The sequence below is a fragment of the Dipodomys spectabilis genome, unplaced genomic scaffold (genome assembly GCF_019054845.1).
Source record: "Dipodomys spectabilis isolate Male_0828 unplaced genomic scaffold, ASM1905484v1 ptg000002l, whole genome shotgun sequence".
NCBI classification, from domain to species: Eukaryota; Metazoa; Chordata; class Mammalia; order Rodentia; family Heteromyidae; genus Dipodomys; species Dipodomys spectabilis.
The window spans coordinates 50,239,962-50,257,836 of NW_024870679.1; the positions used below are offsets into that span (position 1 = coordinate 50,239,962).

Consider the following 17,875-nt stretch of genomic DNA (forward strand, 5'->3'; position numbering starts at 1 on the left):
TTTAAAATTTGAAAACCATCCGGAACTAATTGTGACAATCTGGTCACTTTCTCAATAACCCTGACTTTGTTAGTTAGCACCTTTTACCTTAGGCAACAGGGGCCACCCACCCCAAGAAAATTTGGGCTATTCTTTCCTCAGAAACATTCTATAATAACCTCATCGCCTTTACCCACCTATTTGACCAGCCCATTTGTGGGTACTCTCCTCTTTCTATCCCGATTAGCTAGGCAAGGCCTGAAACTCGCTTATGATTGGCTAGATCGCAACCCAGAGAAGATGCTCAATGGCCGCTGTCCCCAGCCGTACAGCCTTTCCTCCTGGCAACAGCCCGAGCCGGCCTCATAGGCCGAGCAGATTAATTTTTCCACGACTTCGAGGCGGTTTCCGCACACGCTCATTGGCTGCCTGAGGGTCGTAGCCGTCCTCTGATTAGTTGACTCGGGAGGCTCTGTACGGCTGCGCAGAGGCCGACTTTGAGGAGGCGGAGCTTCGGTTTTGCTTGCTGGCAAAGCACTTTAATCGGCTAGTAGACGACCGCCGAAATCGAGCCTGGGCCCTACCCCGGGCTTTGGGCTTTCGGTGAGAACCATCGGGTTTTGTTTCCCTTACGTGTATTTCTACTGTAGCCTTGATTGAGAGCTCTCGTGAGGGAGGGGCTACTGGGTGGATCTTGCTACGTTAAATGATTGGCATGTTTCTTGGCCAATAGAAGAAGGAACTTCTAAACTCCGTCCTGTGATTGGCCCTTTCCAATATTTTAAGGCCAATGGACATCGGAAAAGGGGGGCGGGTCCACTGGGCCTTATTTTTCTTCTTCCTGCGGTCGGGCCTCACTATCCAAAGCTGCGGGGCGCAGAGGGGCTGTACCCTTACGTGGTGAGGCGCAGCGATCTGGGGGACTGGGGCTGTCTTTCGAGGGATGCACGGGTCAGAGGCTGCGAGGGGAGGCTGTAGGAGTTCCGGGTGGTTGTTAGCCTTTCTGTGTTGCTTAAGTACCAGGCCTAGTCCTTAGCGTCTCGCTTGCATCATCTGAGTTAATCGTACTAAGCCTGCAGGGCAGGGGGTTGGGATCCCATTTCACAGGTGGAAGAACTGAGACTCGAGTCAGTCAACTCACACCGTCAAGGTCACATAACTCACAAATGGCATTGCCCGGCTCTGTATTCAGAGTTTTAGCTCCGGAGCTGGTGCTCTTGAACCAGTTAGGCTTTGTGGCTGATTGCGAGAGGGTAGGTGTTAGGGACCGGGAGAGCAGGTGTCCCGGAGAAGGACCGAGAGGAGGGGAACCCTATGGCTAAAGAAAGGAGATTAGCAACTGAGGTGAGAGTGAGGAAATCCGTTTATTCAGCAGTTCCCGAGTGCCTACTCTGCTAGGCATTGTTCTGGGTTCTAGGCGCACAAAGATGAATAGGGCTAGAGGCAGATGAAGCCCTATCAGGGCCCCTTTCAAGCCGAGGAAGGGGCTCCAAACCTGTATTCACATGATTTTAAAAAAAATAAAAAATAAAATTTGCAAAAGTAAGATGTTTAGATATTTTTAAAAGGAGGGTCTCCAAAATTGAATAGGTTTCAGGTTTCTCCACACTTGGATCGCCTTTGCAAGACCTTAGTTTTAAGTGGCAGTTAAAGATTTAGGCAGTAGAGAGTAATGAAAGGTGCACGAATAGTCGATGGGCACATTTCCTGGTATGTAAAACAGGGATAACAGTGTTCCTGCATGCAAAGTTTATGAAAAGTGCCTGGCCAGAAACGCCTCGTTTAGAGTGGCATGGAAGCCTGAGAGTTCCTGGTAGTTGTGTGTATTGTCTTGTACCTTTGTATCATGCTATCTCCCAAATCTGTTACTGAATTGCTGATTGGTTGGAAATAGTTTCATCTAGCTGGTGGGCTGCCATGGTTTCAGCTTCAGAGCAGGGAGCAGAATTGCGAGAATGTTGGTGGAAAGGAGTTTCAGTAACAGAAAAGACATTCAGATTTTGCTTCTAAACTGACTCTAAAATTTTTAGCTGGTATTCTTTGTTCTTTTTCAGTTGAGATGCTGTTTTGGGTCACCAGGCTCTTTGGGTGTTCCTACTTAGTTAAAGTCTTGGTCTAGAATTATAAAGTATTTATTTGGCTTTCTCTGCTCAGTATTGAAGTTTGCCCTGCATTGCCAGTTTATTGGCTGTTTAAATTATATCCTTTGTGTTCTGAGTACAATGCCATTGAACTTGTCTCTACCTTGACTTCATTAAGTAGTGTGAAAACTGCCTTTTGGTTAACATAGGAAAACATTTAATAGTTGTAAGCCATGTTGCTAATATCAAAGTAATTTTTAAAGCTTAAATTTTGTAATCTTGGAGCCAATTTAACTGTCAAGTGTCTAGAATATTGTTTTAAAGTTCAAAAGAGCCTGTGGGTAGGTTTTTTTTTTTTTTGGTCCGTCATGAGGCTTGAACTCTGGGCTTGGGCGCTGTCCTCAAGGTGAGCGTTCTACCGCTTGAGCCACAGTACCACTTCCAGTTATCTAGTAGTTTATTGGAGATAAGAGTCTCATGGACTTTCCTGCCTGGGCTGGCTTGGAACCGTGATCCTCAGATCTCAGCCTCCTGAGTAGCTAGGATTACAGGCGCGAGCCATCGGCGTCTGGCATGTGGGTAGTTTTTTAAAATGAGATTGTTGTGTGTTTAATACAGGAAAGAGATTAACAAAGAGTGAGGCAGTCACTTGGAAAAAAAAAAAATCAGGGCAAAATGCAGCAAGCAAATCAGTTGTATCATTAGATAGGCCCTCAAGCCAAGTAAGTTTATTTTCTAAGTGAAGCAAAAGTCTATTTAAGCTGGACGTCTGTGGCTAACACCTATAATCCTAGCTACTCAGGAGGCTGAGATCTCAGGATCGAGGTTCAAAGCCAGCCTGGACAGGAGAGGCTGAGAGTCTCTTATCTCCAATAAACCACTCAGAAAACTGGAAGTGGCACTGTGGCTCAAGTGGTAGAGCACTAGCCTTGAGCTGAAGAGCTAAGGGACAGCGCCCAGGCCCAGAGTTCAAGCCCCATGACCAAAAAAAAAAAAGTCTGTTTAAATGAGATTTGAATACGTGAAGTTTTGTTATACTGAGTTCTCTTAATTTTTCCAACAATATTTTATTTATGTACTTATTGTTTATTTCTTTCTTTAGAGGTGCTAGGGATTGAACTCAGAGCCTTGTGCCCTAGAGACATACTCCTTGCCTTTTTATTCTACTTTTGAGACACTATCATCCTTCTGTATATCTTAGGCTGACCTTGAATTCTGGGTTTTGTCTGTTTCCCTGCTACCCTACCCCCAAACTGAGATCACTGGAGAGGGGACATGTCCTGTTAATCAGGTTCTCTTTTTTTTTTTCTTTTTCTTTTTTCCAGTCCCAGGGCTTGAATGCAGGGCCTGGGCACTATCCTTGAGCTTCTTTTGCTCAAGGCTAGCCACTCTACCACTTGAGCCACAGCACCAGCGACACTTCTGGCTTTTTCTGTTTATATGGTACTGAGGAATGGAACCCAGGGCTTCATGAATGGTAGGCAAGCACTCTACCACTAAGCCACATTCCCAGCCCCCAAAGGTAAGGTCTTAATGCTTCTTCACAATTGTGCATTACCTGTTACTACGTTCAACCTGGCATTCCCAGCATTAATTACATTTTGTATGATTTTATATTCTCTGTCCTTTTTCAGATTCCTCTCTGACCAAAGGGACTTCAAAGAAGAAAGAAAATGGCTTCTGAATCTGAAACTCTGAATCCCAGTGCTAGGATAATGACTTTTTATCCAACTATGGAAGAGTTCCGGAACTTTAGTCGGTACATTGCCTATATTGAATCACAAGGAGCACATCGGGCTGGGCTGGCCAAGGTAAGGAGTAGGATAAGGTTTTTTTTCTGACTTGGTTTTCCCACAGTTGAGACTACAATTGGGTGGGGCAGTGACTTTAGTGTCTTGGATTTGTAAGCTAATTTCTGCTGTTAACATCTGGAGAGACTGAGCTGATTGTAGTCTTCACAAGGTCTGATAAAGAGTCTGTGGTTCTTTCTTCAGCTCAGAGGTGGAGCCTTAGTGAGGCATGGAGTGGTTTGTGAGCTTCTATTAACCAGTCTTACTGCTCAAACTCAGGGCAAGGGTGCTGTCCCTAAGCTTCTTTTTTTTTTTTTTTTTTGTCGGTCGTGGGGCTTGAACTCTGGTCCTGGGCGCTGTCCCTCAGCTCTTCAGCTCAAGGCGAGAGCTCTACCACTTGAGCTACAGCGCCACTTCCGGTTTTCTGGTGGTTTATTGGAGATAGGAGTCTCACGGTCTCTCCTGCCTGGGCTGGCTTTGAACCGCGATCCTCAGATCTCAGCCTCCTGAGTTGCTAGGATTACAGGCGTGAGCCACCAGCGCCCGGCGATCCCTAAGCTTCTTTTGCTCAAGGCTAGCTCTACCCTTTGAGCCACAGCTCTACTTCCATCTTTTTTGGTAGTTTATTGGAGATGAGTCTTATGGATTTTCTAGCCTAGTCTGACTTCTCCAGTTTCCTTAGTAGCTAGGATTTATAGGCCTGAGCCACCAGTGCCTGGATGTTTTGTTGTTGTTTTGTATGTGTGTATGTTTTGTTTTTTGTGGGTCTTGGAGCTTGAACTCAAGTTCTGAGAGCAGTCCCTAAGCTCTTTTTAAAAAAATTTTTGTTTTCTTTTTTGTGTCAATCCTGGGGCTTGAACTTGAGGCCGGGGCACTGTCCCTGAGCTCAAGGCTAGCACTCTACCACGTTAGCCATAGTGCCACTTCTGGCTTCTTCTTTTTTTTTTTTTTCCTGGCTATGTGGTACTGAGGAATTGAACCCAGGGCTTCATTCAGGGATGCCAGGCAAGCAGTCTACAACTAAGACACATTCCCAGCCCAATAAGTACGTTTTCTATTGCATAGTATCATCTATTTCCTAATTCTCACCTACTCCTTCCCTCCCCTCTCCACCCACAGATTGCATAGTTAAAAATATGTTTTGGTACTGGGATTTGTACTCAGGGTCTTCTATACTAGATGGTTCCTGTAACACAAGCCACGATTCCAGCCCTGCTTTTTGCTGGATATTTGGGATGTTACATTTTGCGATAATTGAGAGAGTCAGTCTTTAACCTGATAAGCCACGGAGGCATCCAGTAAGTTGTTGCAAGGAGGCAGAGGGTTGGTATTGGAACTGGGTCAGGATTAGCATGACAGCATCACTTCCTGTGTGGCCTAGGTAAATGAGACACTCTTTGTAGTACATTCCACTGTTTGGATAGCAGCTTAGGCTGCTACACTGCCTTGTTGGTTCTCATTTGACTTTAATTTTTTTATTGTCAGTCATGTGGCTTGAACTCTGTGCTGGGCGCTATCCCTGAGCTCTTCAGCTCTAGGTTCTACCACTTGAGCCACAGTGCCACTTACAGTTTTCTGGAGGTTAATTGGAAATAAGAGTCTCACAAAGGTGGGCGCCAGTGGCCATGCCTATAATCCTAGCTACTCAGGAGACTGAGATCTGAGGATCTCGGTTCAAAGCCAGCTTGGGCAGGAAAGTCCATGAGACTTTTTTTTGTCTTTGGTCGGTTGTAGGACTTGAACTCTGGGCTTGGGCGCTGCCCCTGCACTCTTCATTTCAAGGTGAGTGGTCTACCACTTGAGCCACAACGCCTCTTCTGGTTTTCTAGTGTTTTTTTGGAGATAGGAGTCTTACAAGACTTTCCTGCCCAGGCTGGCTTTGAACCTCGATCCTCAGATCTCAGTCTCCAGAGTAGCTAGGATCACAGGCATGAGCCACTGATGCCTGGCTCCCTGGAGACTCTTACCTCCAATAAACCACTAGAAAACCGGAAGTGGCGCTGTGGCTTAAGCGGTAGAGCGCTCACCTTGAGCTGAAGAGCTGAGGGACAGCACCCAGGCCCAGTGGTCAAGCCCTAGGACTAGCAAAAAAGAAAAAGAAAGAAAAAAAAGTCTCATGAACTTTTCTGCTGGAGCTGAATTTGAACTGCGATCTTCAGAACTCAGCCTCCTGGGTAGCAAGGATTGCAGGCATGAGCCACCAGCACCCAGCTCATCTGACTTTTATTTTTTGTGGTCTCTGTAGGTTGTTCCTCCCAAAGAATGGAAGCCAAGAACATCCTATGATGACATTGATGACTTGGTCATTCCCGCACCCATCCAGCAGCTGGTGACTGGACAGTCTGGGCTCTTTACCCAGTATAACATACAGAAGAAAGCCATGACTGTTCGGGAGTTCAGGAAGATTGCAAACAGTGATAAGTGAGTAGAATTCCTTTGGGTGGGGGTGGGGGCAGTACTGAGGTTTGAATACAGGGCCTGGGCACTGTCCCTTAGCTTTTTCTCCTCAAAGCTGGATAATTGGAGATAAGAGTCTCATGGACTTTAGTGCCTGGGCAGGCTTCAAACTGATCCTTAGATCTCAGTCTTCTTTTTTTGGAAGTATAGGGGTTTGAACTCAGGGCTTTGTGCTCTCTAGATAGATGTTACCACTTAAGTATATCCCCATCCTTGTTTGCTATAATTATTATTCTAATACAGTCTCATATTTATGTCCAGACCAACTTAGATGGTGTCTTTGTATTTATGCTTCCTACATAGCTAGGATTATAAGTATACTACTATGCTCAGCTTTTATTGATTGACATGGGGTCTTAGAATACCCATCCTCCTGATTTTTGCCTTTCAAGTAGCTAGAAATACAGGGATGAATAAAATTGTGCCTGGCTAAATTTGTCCGTATTGGGTTTTTTGTTTTTGTTTGTGGTGTTAGTACTTGGACTTGAACTCAGGGTCTATCTATTAGTCTTTTCACTCAAGGCTGGCTCTCTTCCACTTGTGTCATAGCTCCACTTCATTTTTCATTGGTTAATTGGAGATAAGATTCTCAGACTTTCCTACCTGGACTGGCTTCGAACCTTGACTCTATGACTCAGCCCCTTGAGCAGCTAGAATTCTAAGAATGAGCTATTGATACCTGGCTAGTCCATATTCTGGTATAAAGTAATCTATTTTTTCCTACCAGAAGTAAAATAATTATATGGGCTTTTTTTTTTTGAAAAAAAAATTTTTTTTTTAGGCCCTAAAGACTGAATGCAGGGCCTTGTATAAGCTAGGCAGTTACTTGTACAGGCTAGGCAAGTACTCAACCATTGAGCTAGATCCACCACCAGCTCTAGAAAAAGAAGAATTTCCTGGCTCTGGCAAATTATATAGTTACACAGGAGAAAGTTGGAGGTGGTTGGGAAAAGAACTTTTTCCAGATTTGTTGATACACCTTGCTTGTCAAAAAGTGGCCTTGGTAGTTCCCCTGGGGATCCTGTCTTCAGAAACATAAAGATTTTCTGTACTCATTGGCTACAGTCTCAAATCTGTTCTTTTTCTTTTTCATTTTTTTGTGCCATTCCTGGGGCTTGAACTCAGGGCCTGGGTGCTGTCCCTGAGCTTTTGTGCTCAAGGCTAGTAACCTACCCTTCTATTAGAACCAGAACTCTACTTCCAGCTTTTTGGTGGTTAATTGGAGATAAGTCTCATAGAAGCCAGGCACTGGTGACTCATGCCTATAATCCTAGCTACTTAAGAGGCCTCTTGAGTTCTGAGGATCATGGTTCAAAGCCAGCCCTGTCTCTTATCTCCAGTTAACCACCAGAAAACCAGAAGTAGTGCTGTGGTTCAAGTGGTGGAGAGCTCGCTTTGAGCTGAAGAGCTCTGGGACAGGGCCTAGTCCCAGAGTTCAAGCCCCATGACTACCACCACCAACAAAAAAAGAGTTTCATGGAGCCAGGCATCTGAGGCTCACATCTGTAATCCTAATTACTCAGAAGACTGAGATCTGAGGATCAGAGTTTGAAGCCAGGCCAGGCAGAAAAGTCCCCATGAGACTTTTTTTTTTTTTTTGGTCGGTCATGGGGCTTGAACTCTGGGCTTGGACGCTGTCCCTGCACTCTTCTGCACAAGGCATGCGCTCTACCGCTTGAGCCACAGCACCACTTTAGGTGTTCCAGTGGTTTATTGGAGATAAGAGTCTAATAGACTTTTCTGCCCAGGCTGGCTTTGAACCATGATTCTCAGATCTCAGTCTCCTAAGTAGTTAGGATTACAGGCGTGAGCCACTGGTGCTTCCATTCTTATCTGTCAGCTTCTGATTAGCTAGGATTACAGATATGAGCCACCCATTATTACCCAGCTTTCATTTTTTTTTAAATCTAATTCTCTTGTCAAGGTGTGATGTTAAGAGGGGTTACAGTTACGTATGTAAGGTAATGAGTGCATTTATTGTCAAACATTGTTATCCTCTCTCTTGTTTTTCTCCCACTCATTGTTTTGACATTAACAGGTGTGAATCCATATGCCTACCAAGCAAGTTGCCATTTTGTATCACTCCATACTTTGCCAGTATGGTATCTGAAAATGTCTTTAGCCTGTGCTGTTATATACAGTCTTCTTTTTGGATTCTCAACCTCAGACTCACAGAGAGCAGTTTTTGTGTTTTCTTCATTTGGTTTTGACTGCTTCTTAATCATCATTATCAGATCTTCTTACTTCCCTTTTTGCTCTGCAGTTTTGAGTTTGCACAGGGATGGCTGTCTTTCCCTTGCTTCATTTCCTGGGTCTTTCCCCTCTACTCATGTCTCTTTTTTTTTGGCCATTCGTGGGGCCTGAACTCTAGGCCTGGGCGCTGTCCCTCAGCTCTTCAGCTCAAGGCAAGCGCTCTACCACTGAGCCACCTTCCCAGCCCCTACTCATGTCTCTTTTGCAGCCTGTCCTGTGAGCCAGAGCCGAGTACAGCTCACACTGTTCACTCTTCTGTGCTTAGTATCTCTCTCACTTCATAGTGCCACTTCCAGTGAGCCACAGCACCACTTCCAGCTTTTTCTGCTTATGTGGTGCTGATGAATTGAACCCAGGGCCTCATGCATGCAAAGCAAGCACTCTACCAACTGAGCCACCTTCTCAGCCACTTCTGGTTTTCTGGTGGTTTATTGGAGATAGGAGTCTCACGGACTTTCCTGCCTGGGCTGGCTTTGAACCACGATCCTCAGATCTCAGCCTCCTGAGTAGCTAGGCTAACAGGCGTGAGCCACCAGCGCCCGGCCCATAATAACTTATTTATTTATTTACTTATTTATTTATTTGCCGGTCATGGGGCCTGAACTCTGGGCCTGGGCACTGTCCCTCAGCTCTTCAGCTCAAGGCTAGTGCTCTACCACTTTGAGCCACAGCGCCACTTCCAGCTTTTTCTGCTTATGTGGTGCTGAGGAATCGAAATCAGGGCCTCATGCATGCAAGGCAAGCACTCTACCACTGAGCCACTTTCCCAGCCCCCCATAATAACTTTTAAATGGGTAGTTTTTTTTTGTTTGTTTGTTTGGTTTTGGTTTTTTTTGGTCTGGGGGCTTGAACTCAGGGCTTTTGCTCCAGGCTAATGCTCTATCACTTTGAGCCATAGCTCTACTTCCGGTTTTCTGGTGCTTTATTCAGATGAGAGTCTCATGGACTTTCCTGACTGGAATGGCTTTGAACTGTGTTCCTTAGATCTCTGCCTCCTGAGTAGCCAGGCATGAGCCTAGCTAAATGGGTAACAAGTTTGAAAAATGCAGATTTTTTTCTGTAGCTTTTGTCTATATCAGGTATGTATGTATATATACACGGGTATATATACATACATGTATGTAAATTTTACAAGTATTTGAAATACGAACTATATGTATATTTTTTTAATTTTTTATTTTTTGTCAGTGGTGGGGCTTGAACTGTGGGCCTGAGTGTTATCCCTGAGCTCTTCAGCTCAAGCGAGCATTCTACCACTTGAGCCACATCACCAGTTCTGGTTTTCTGGTAGTTAACTGGAGATGAGTCTCATGGACTTTCCTTCCCAGGCTGGCTTTGAACTGTGATCCTCAGATCTCAGCCTCCTGAGTATATTTTGCTAAGTATTTTTCCTATTTTTTTTTTCCCCAGACCTAGGGCTTGAACTCAGGGCCTGGGCTGTGTCCCTGAACCTGAGCCACAGTGCCACTTCTGGCCTTTTCTGTTTATGTGGTACTAAGGAATCAAACCCAGGGCTTCAAGCATGCTAGGCAAGCACTCTACCACTAAGCCATATTCCCAGCCCCCTTAAACTAGTTTAATTGAGGTGCAGGGCCTGGGTGTGTGGGGGGGGAGGGGGGGAGGGGATATTGAGGGAGGCACTTCCATTAGAGTTTTGAAAGTCAAGATTAACTATCATTTAGTCCAAATGTCTTGATGTTCTTGCCTTAACATGGTTCATAATGCCTACTGAATTTATTCAGTGGCTAATTCTTTTGTGTTGTTTGTTTGTCTTGACTTTGAAAGGTATTGTACCCCACGCTACAGTGAATTTGAAGAGCTTGAGCGAAAGTACTGGAAAAACCTCACATTCAATCCTCCCATTTATGGTGCGGATGTCAATGGTACTCTCTATGAAAAGGTGAGGCTCTCTCAAATCTTCCTGCTACGTTTTTGAAAATTTGCAACATAATACCAGCCTTTGTGTCTAGCACTTAGTAGGTACTTAAAAGCTGCTTGGTGCATTAGTAGATTAACAAATGAATGGTCTGCCACCAACTGATTTGCTATTCTCACTTAATTTTGCATGTGACTGAACTTTATTTCTCCCACTGTACAGGTGAAGTAGATGATCTGGTATTTTTTTCAAGGGCTGTGAGCATAGTCTGTGGGAGGTAGATGATGAGTTCTTGAAAGAGTGGGGTGGATTGCAGAAAATGAAATGATGGGGGGAAAACCATGTGCTTTCTGCAGAAAAAAGATCCCTGACTAATCTAATGAAAGGGGTATATATTTAAGAAGAGAGACATATTTAGATTTTCAGTACTCTCGAGCAGAAACTATTTTAACTGCTTGCATTGGCTTGGGGTGTTGTGCTTTATGGTGTAGAGAATTGCCTTCCTGTAGAAGGGGGAGTATTTGAGACTGCATTTGGATGATTTAAACAATCTGTAGGGCTTTTGAGGTATTATCTCTCTGATCAGTTCTAACCGTTTTAGAAATTATTGGAAGAAAGGAGTTTCAGCAGTGCATGAAGTGTGGTCATAACAATTGCTTTGGATGGTGGGAAGTCAGACTTTCTAGAGATAGATGGCAGAAAAGACCTGGGCTAGGGAGGTGGAAAAGCAGGGCATGATAATCTGGAACCTGCTTACAGGAAGAGGCTCACAGCTGGCCATTATAACTCAGGGAAAAGAAACTGTAGACTTTGTGTGATGATACTTCCCAGTAGGAACTGGAGCTAAAAGCCATGAGACTGTTACAGTTAATGTTTGCTTTCCATACTTGTTGTTAAGACTGCTCTTGGTTTGTAACCCAGGCTCACCTTCAACTTTCTTTGTATATAACCCAGGCAGGCCTTGAACTTGATATCCTCTTGCCTTTCAAGTACTAGGATTGCAGTTGCAGGCAAACACCAGCCCACCTAGGGCTGTGTGTGTGTGTGCACGCACGTGGCACGCACACACACAGGCCACGAGTATGTTACTCCCAGGGCTTGAACTGATTACCTGGGAACTGTCTCTAAGCTTCTTTTTCTTTGTGGGAAAAAAATGTATATTTATAATTTTCCAGCTGGATTCAGTTTAGATGATTCCAATTTTGTTGGCAACATCTAAAGCATCATAATCAGGAGCCAGTCGAACATATGCCTTCTTCTCTCCATCAGGTCTGATCAGGGAATTGACCTTAGCCACATCAATGTCCTAGAGCTTCTTCACAGCCTGTTTGATCTGATGCTTGTTGGCCTTAACATCCACAATGAACACAAGTGTGTTGTTGTCTTCTATTTTCTTCATGGCTGCCTCAGTAGTCAGAGGGAACTTGATGATAGCATAGTGGTCAAGCTTGTTTCTCCTCGGAGCACTCTTCCGAGGGTATTTGGGCTGTCTTCAGAGCCGTAGGGTCTTGGGCCGCTGGAATCTGGGTGAAGTACGGATCTTCTTCTTTCTTTCTGTGGACACCTTTCAGCACTGCCTTCTTGGCCTTCAAGACCTTGTCCTTGGCTTCGGCTTTAGGAGGGGCAGGAGCTCCCTTCTTCGCTTTCGATGCCATCTTGGTGAAAAGGTCTGAGCTTCTTTTGCTCAAGGCTAGCACTCTGCCACTTGAGCCACAGTGTCACTTCCAGCTTTTTCTGTGTATGTGGTACTGAGGAATCAAACCGAGGCTTCATGCATTTTAAGCACTCTACCACTAAGCCACATTCTTAACCCACTTCTGGCATTTCCTGAGTACTTTTATTGGAAATAAAGAGTCTCACAGGCTTTACTGCCCAGATTGGCTTCAAACTGAGATCCTCAAATCTCAGCCTCCTGAATAGCTAGGATTACAGGCATAAGCCATTAGTCTCCAGATGTTTTTTAGTGCTAAGGAAGCATGTCAAATACAAGCCTTTTTTTTTTTTTTTTGTCAGTCATGGGGCTTGAACTATGGACTTTGGCACTGTCCCTGTGCTCTTCAGCTCAAGGCAAGCGCTCTACCTGAGTCACAGTGCCACTTCTGGTTTTCTGGTGGTTTATTGGAGATAAGAGTCTCAGGGACTTTCCTGCCTGGACTGGCTTTGAACTGTGATCCTCAGATCTTAGCCTCCTGAGTAGCTAGGATTACAGGCATGAGCCACTGGAACCCAGCTAATACAAACCTTTTTTTTTTTTTTTTTCCCTCTCTCGTTTTTTTTTTTGCCAGTCCTGATGCTTGAACTTAGGGCGTGGGAACTCTTCCTGTGCCTTTCTTTCTGTGCTCAAGGCTAGCACTCTTGTGCCACAGTGCCACTTCTGGCTTTTTCTGTATGTATATGTGGTACTGAGGAATTGAACCCAGGGTTTCAGGTATGCACTCCACCACTAAGCCACATTCCCAGCCCAACATGCCTTTTCTTGAGCCATACCAACTGAGCTATATTCTCAATACCTGGGCTCTACTCTACCCTTGAATTCTGGGCCTAGGCCCAGTCTCTTAGCTCTTCAGTTCAAGGCGAGCACTCTACCACTTGAGCCACGATGCCACTTCCTGTTTTCTGGTGGTTTATAGGAGATAAGAGTCTCACAGACTTTCCTGCCCAAGCTGGCTTTGAACCATGATCCTCAGATCTAAGCCTCCTGAGTAGCTAGGATTACAGGCGTGAGCCACCGGTACCAACGGGTGCTGAGCTTTTGATGGTATTCCTTATGTTGGCTGGCCATGAAAGCTCACCTGAGGCCTCTCCATGCAAATATAACCTGTCTGGACTATCATTTGCTTGGCAGCATGTGGATGAGTGGAATATTGGCCGGCTGAAGACAATCCTGGACTTGGTGGAAAAGGAGAGTGGCATCACTATTGAAGGTGTGAACACCCCATACCTGTACTTTGGCATGTGGAAGACATCTTTTGCCTGGCATACAGAAGACATGGACCTCTACAGCATCAACTATCTGCACTTTGGGGAGCCCAAGTCCTGGTAAAGGCAGCTTGCACTTGTTCCCAGCCTTCTGGCCTTCCATGCACACAGGAAGTACCTAGGGTGGTTGAAATGAGGATTCTGGTACTTTAAACTTGGGGTGGAGCTGGTATTCCACCTTTGAGATGAGCTTTCAAGCCTTTTTTTTTTTTTTCCCCAGCCCCCAGGGCTTGAACTCAGGGCCTAGAAGCTGTCACTCAAGGCTAGTAAGCTATCACTACGAGCCCCAGCTGCCACTTCCTATTTTAAGGTAGTTAATTGGAGATAGGAGTCTCAGAGACTTTCCTGCCTGGGCTGGCTTCAAACTAATCCTCAGTTCTCAGCCTCCTGAATAACTAGGATTACAGGCTTGAGTCAACAGCACCCAGCTTCAGGTCATCATTTAAGTACAAGGTTTTATTTGGCTAAGCCAGTACTCTGCTACACTCCTACCTCTTTTTTGTGTGTGTGTTTTTAAAGTTTCTTTTTTTTGGGGGGGTCCAGTTGTGGGGCCTGAACTCTGGGCCTGGGCGCTGTCCCTCAGCTCTTCAGCTCAAGGCTAGTGGTCTACCATTTGAGCCACAGCACCACTTCCGGCTTTTTTCCTTTTTGCTTATGTGGTGCTGAGGAATCGAACCCAGGGCCTCAGGCATGCAAGGCAAGCGCTCTACCACTGAGCCACCTTCCCAGCCCCTAAAGTTTCTAATGTTATTATAAAGGTGATGTACAGAGGGATTACAGTTACATAAGTCAGGTAAAGTATACATTTCTTTTTGGAGAGTGTCACCCTTCCCTCGCACTCTCTCTCTGTTTTCCCCTCCCTTCCTCAGCTACAAATTGTACAGTTCACGGTCCACATAATTTCTAGCGAGTACCACTGCTGCATTTGTTCACCCTTTGTACTAGCCTAGCCACTGCTTTCCTAACTCATTCTTCTAAATAAGCCCGAGGCATTTCTTAGAGGCAGACTTTCAAGACTGGAATCAGTTCTTGAGATGATAGAAAGCTTTCATTTTCTCTAGGAAAAACCAATTGCTGGGCAGCAGTGCGTTTAATAGAGGAGGGGGATCCACAAAGCTACTCGGCTGTTTCCTGGTATCCCAATACTGGTAACAACCAGTCTTGCCAGGAGATGGCGATTCACTGTGTTCTCTCTCCATACTGCCTGTCCATAAAATGCTGAGCCTCAGCATTTTAATGACTATGTTGCTGGCGATGATGATGATCAAGACTTTTGCAAGGCATGCACTCTACCGCTGAGCTACCTTCCCAGCCCTGATCAAGACTTTTGAAGCCAATCCTCAGAGCAGATGGAAAGCAGAAAGTGAAAAGCAACCATACTGTGGCAGAAAAGTTTTGAAGAGCAAGTCGTGGCTCTGAGGTCTGCTAGAGACCTAGATGAGGACCTGTGGGGTGGGCTGGAGGGATGTTTGGGGATGGGAGCTAGGGAAGTGTGGCCAGCCTGCTGGAACAGTAGCAGAGTTACTTGATAAAGAAGACCCTGGCACACAAATCCACTGGTGCTGTGTTCAGGCTGAGAAATGAGCCATCAGGGAAATTGTATTGGTTTGGATTTACTTTTTGAACATATTAAGCCACATCCATTCCCTGGGTAATGTAATGTTGAGGAAAGAAGCCTTTTATACCCATAGTTATTTAAACCATCAAGCCATTGTCCCTGGCCATTGTCCCACTAGAGGGCTTGGCTTGTACAGTTTGCCATTGTTCTCTTGCATCATTGTTTATTCTAAAGTTCCCTGCCACTGGATTTCCACTCTGATTCATCCAGATGTTTGGGGCAGTAATTGAGTACTCACCTATCATGTGCAAGATCCTGAGTTTCATCCTCAGGACTGCATGAAAGTAAACGAAGGAAAAGAGATGGTTTAGTTACTGTGTATTCTTTTTTTTTTTTTTTGGTCATGGGACTTGACCTCTGGGCCTGGGCGCTGTCCCTCGGCTCTTCAGCTCAAGGCGAGCGCTCTACCACTTGAGCTACAGCACCACTTCCAGTTTTCTAGTGGTTTATTGGAGATGAGAGTCTCATGGACTTTTCTGCCTGGGCTAGCTTTGAACCATGATCCTCAGATCTCAGCCTCTTGAGTAGCTAGGATTATAGGCGTGAGCCACTGGCGCCCTGCTAGAGCTCCAGAGACTTCTGATGAATGTCAAAGAGTCTTTTTGGGGGGGGTCGGGGTGCTGATGCTGAGACTTAAACTCATGGCCTTGTCCTCTTTCTTAGCTTTTTCATCAAAGCTGGCACTCTACCACTTGACCTACACCTCCACTTACTGCTTTTGGGTAGTTAGTTGGAGGTAAGAGTCTCAGATTTTTCTGCACAGGCTCACATAGAACCTTGATCCTCAGATCTCAGCCTCCTGAGTGGCTAGAATTGTATGCATTGAACCATCAGTGCCCAACTTAAAGACCTTTAGGTGACACTTTCCTCAACTCTGTTCTATTTTATAGGGGAACTGTTTGGATTAGAGTTTTTTGAGTGAAGATCCTAGGTATATTTTGCTTGTTAGCCTTGAACTGTTGGGCTTAAGCCAATCCCTGCCTCAATCCAAACCCAGCTGCTCCCCTAAGCTGGGACCATAAGCATGTGCCTTGCTGAAATATTCTTCAGCATATATAAGAAAGGTTGAGGGGTTGGGAAGGTGGCTCAGTGGTAGAGCGCTTGCCTTGCATGCCTGAGGCCCTGGGTTTGATTCCCCACCACCACATAAGCAAAAAGAAAAAAAGCCAGAAGTGGCACTGTGGCGCAAGTGGTAGAGCGCTAGCCTTGAGCTGAAGTGCTGAGGGACAGCGCTCAGGCCCAAAGTTCAGGCCCCATGACTGGACCCAAAAAAAAAAAAAAAAGGTTGAAATAAGGTTGCTGTGAATTCAGAATGTAAAGTTGAATAGTTTTGCAAAAGTTTAATTAAAATTGTTTTAGGCATTATTTTCCTTCCTTCCATCCTTTCTTCTTTCTTTCTCTGTCTCTGTCTCTCTGTCTCTGTCTCTCTCTCTCTTTCTTTCTGAAAAGTAGCTTCTGTGATGTCTAGACACCCCACCAGGTGGAGGAGTAATTATTAGGTAATCAGTATAGCTTTTATGGAGATGAAGGGAAGATGATGAGTTCAGCAGCTGATAAGGTACCATGTCTTTAGTGTCTCCTCCATCTCTTCCCTATTTTCCATTGCTCCAGCCTCCCCCAGTTAGGCCTTTCCAGTTCTGCTGGGAGCATTTTGAAAGTCACAGAGGTGAGGTATATAATGCCATGCTTTATTTCCCACAACCATTTAAACTTTTTTTTTTTTGTCATGGGGCTTGAACTCTGGACATGTGCACTGTCCCTTAGCTCTTCAGCTCAAGACCAGTGCTCTACCACTTGAGCCATAGCACCACTTCCAGTTTTCTGGTGGTTTATTGGAGATAAGAGTCTCACGGACTTTCCTGCCCAAGCTGGCTTTGAACTGCAATCCTCAGATCTCAGCCTCCTGAGTATCTAGGATTACAGGCGTGAGCCACTGGTACCTGGCACACTTCTTATTTTTAATGGACACATTATCATATGTATAATATATGTATTCATACCCCATGACATTTCAGTACATGTATGCAGTGTGCAGTGATTAGATAAGGGTAGTTGGCATGTCCATCACCCGAGACATTAATCAAGCTCCTTAGTTCCTGTCATCCTCTGCCCAGTGTCTGATGCTCTTATTTGGTTGCAGGTACTCTGTTCCACCTGAGCATGGAAAACGGTTGGAGCGCCTTGCCAAAGGTACCATGCCTCTTCTGGGTGTTGGATGGATCCTCCTACAAACTGCTTTCTGCTCAGAAGTATCTGTTGTCTGTGGTCTGTGGCCTTTCTTAGGCTTGCACTGTGTGTATCTGTGAGCTCATTTGCCAGATTGGCTACCTTAGCAGAGCTAACTAGATTCTTTGCTCTGCCTAAGAAGAAATGTTGTCCTTACTTCTTTGACTTTTTTTTTTTGGTCGGTCGTGGGCCTTGAACTCTAGGCTTGGGCGCTGTCCCTGCGCTCTTCAGCTTAAGGCACTCTACCGCTTGAGCCTTATAGAGCCACTTCCAGTTTTCTAGTGGTTTATTGGAGATAAGAGTCTCACGGACTTTCCTGCCTGGGCTGGCTTTGAACCAAAATCCTCACATCTCAGCCTCCTGAGTAGTTAGGATTATAGATATGAGCCACCGGTGCCTGGCTTTCTTTGACTCTTTTTACTGGCATTTCTCCCCAACCCTACCCAGCCTGGGTTTCTTTGCCCAAGGAAATACATGAGTCATTTTGGTCATGGCTCTTCTGCCAGTACTTCAAATATTAAAGCCAGTGTTGAGTAGACCTGTTTCTCTAGAGAGTCTATTTTGAGAACCGTAGGGTAGATGTGGTTACGAAGCCTGAGGGTATGATTTTAGTATT

General features: G+C 45.2%; 1 protein-coding gene and 1 pseudogene across 4 annotated transcripts in view; one reads left to right on the top strand and one right to left on the bottom strand.

Annotated features, from left to right (window-relative positions):
- Nucleotides 1–468: 468 nt before the first annotated feature.
- The window catches only part of Kdm4a (lysine demethylase 4A), a 55,089-nt gene continuing 37,682 nt past the window's right edge, over nt 469–17,875 (top strand). For 2 of the 4 annotated variants that reach the window (XM_042677139.1, XM_042677166.1), the window contains exons 1-6: nt 469–582; nt 3,695–3,871; nt 6,096–6,271; nt 10,346–10,460; nt 13,282–13,475; nt 17,174–17,223. In XM_042677139.1, the coding sequence (XP_042533073.1) occupies nt 3,734–3,871; nt 6,096–6,271; nt 10,346–10,460; nt 13,282–13,475; nt 17,174–17,223 (673 nt within the window). In that variant the 5' untranslated portion in view covers nt 469–582; nt 3,695–3,733. Of the gene's footprint in view, nt 583–808; nt 880–3,560; nt 3,583–3,694; nt 3,872–6,095; nt 6,272–10,345; nt 10,461–13,281; nt 13,476–17,173; nt 17,224–17,875 lie in introns of those variants that run through there. The other 2 variants (XM_042677148.1, XM_042677157.1) reach the window with 2 other exon arrangements.
- On the bottom strand, nt 11,583–12,091 carry LOC122105898 (annotated as a pseudogene).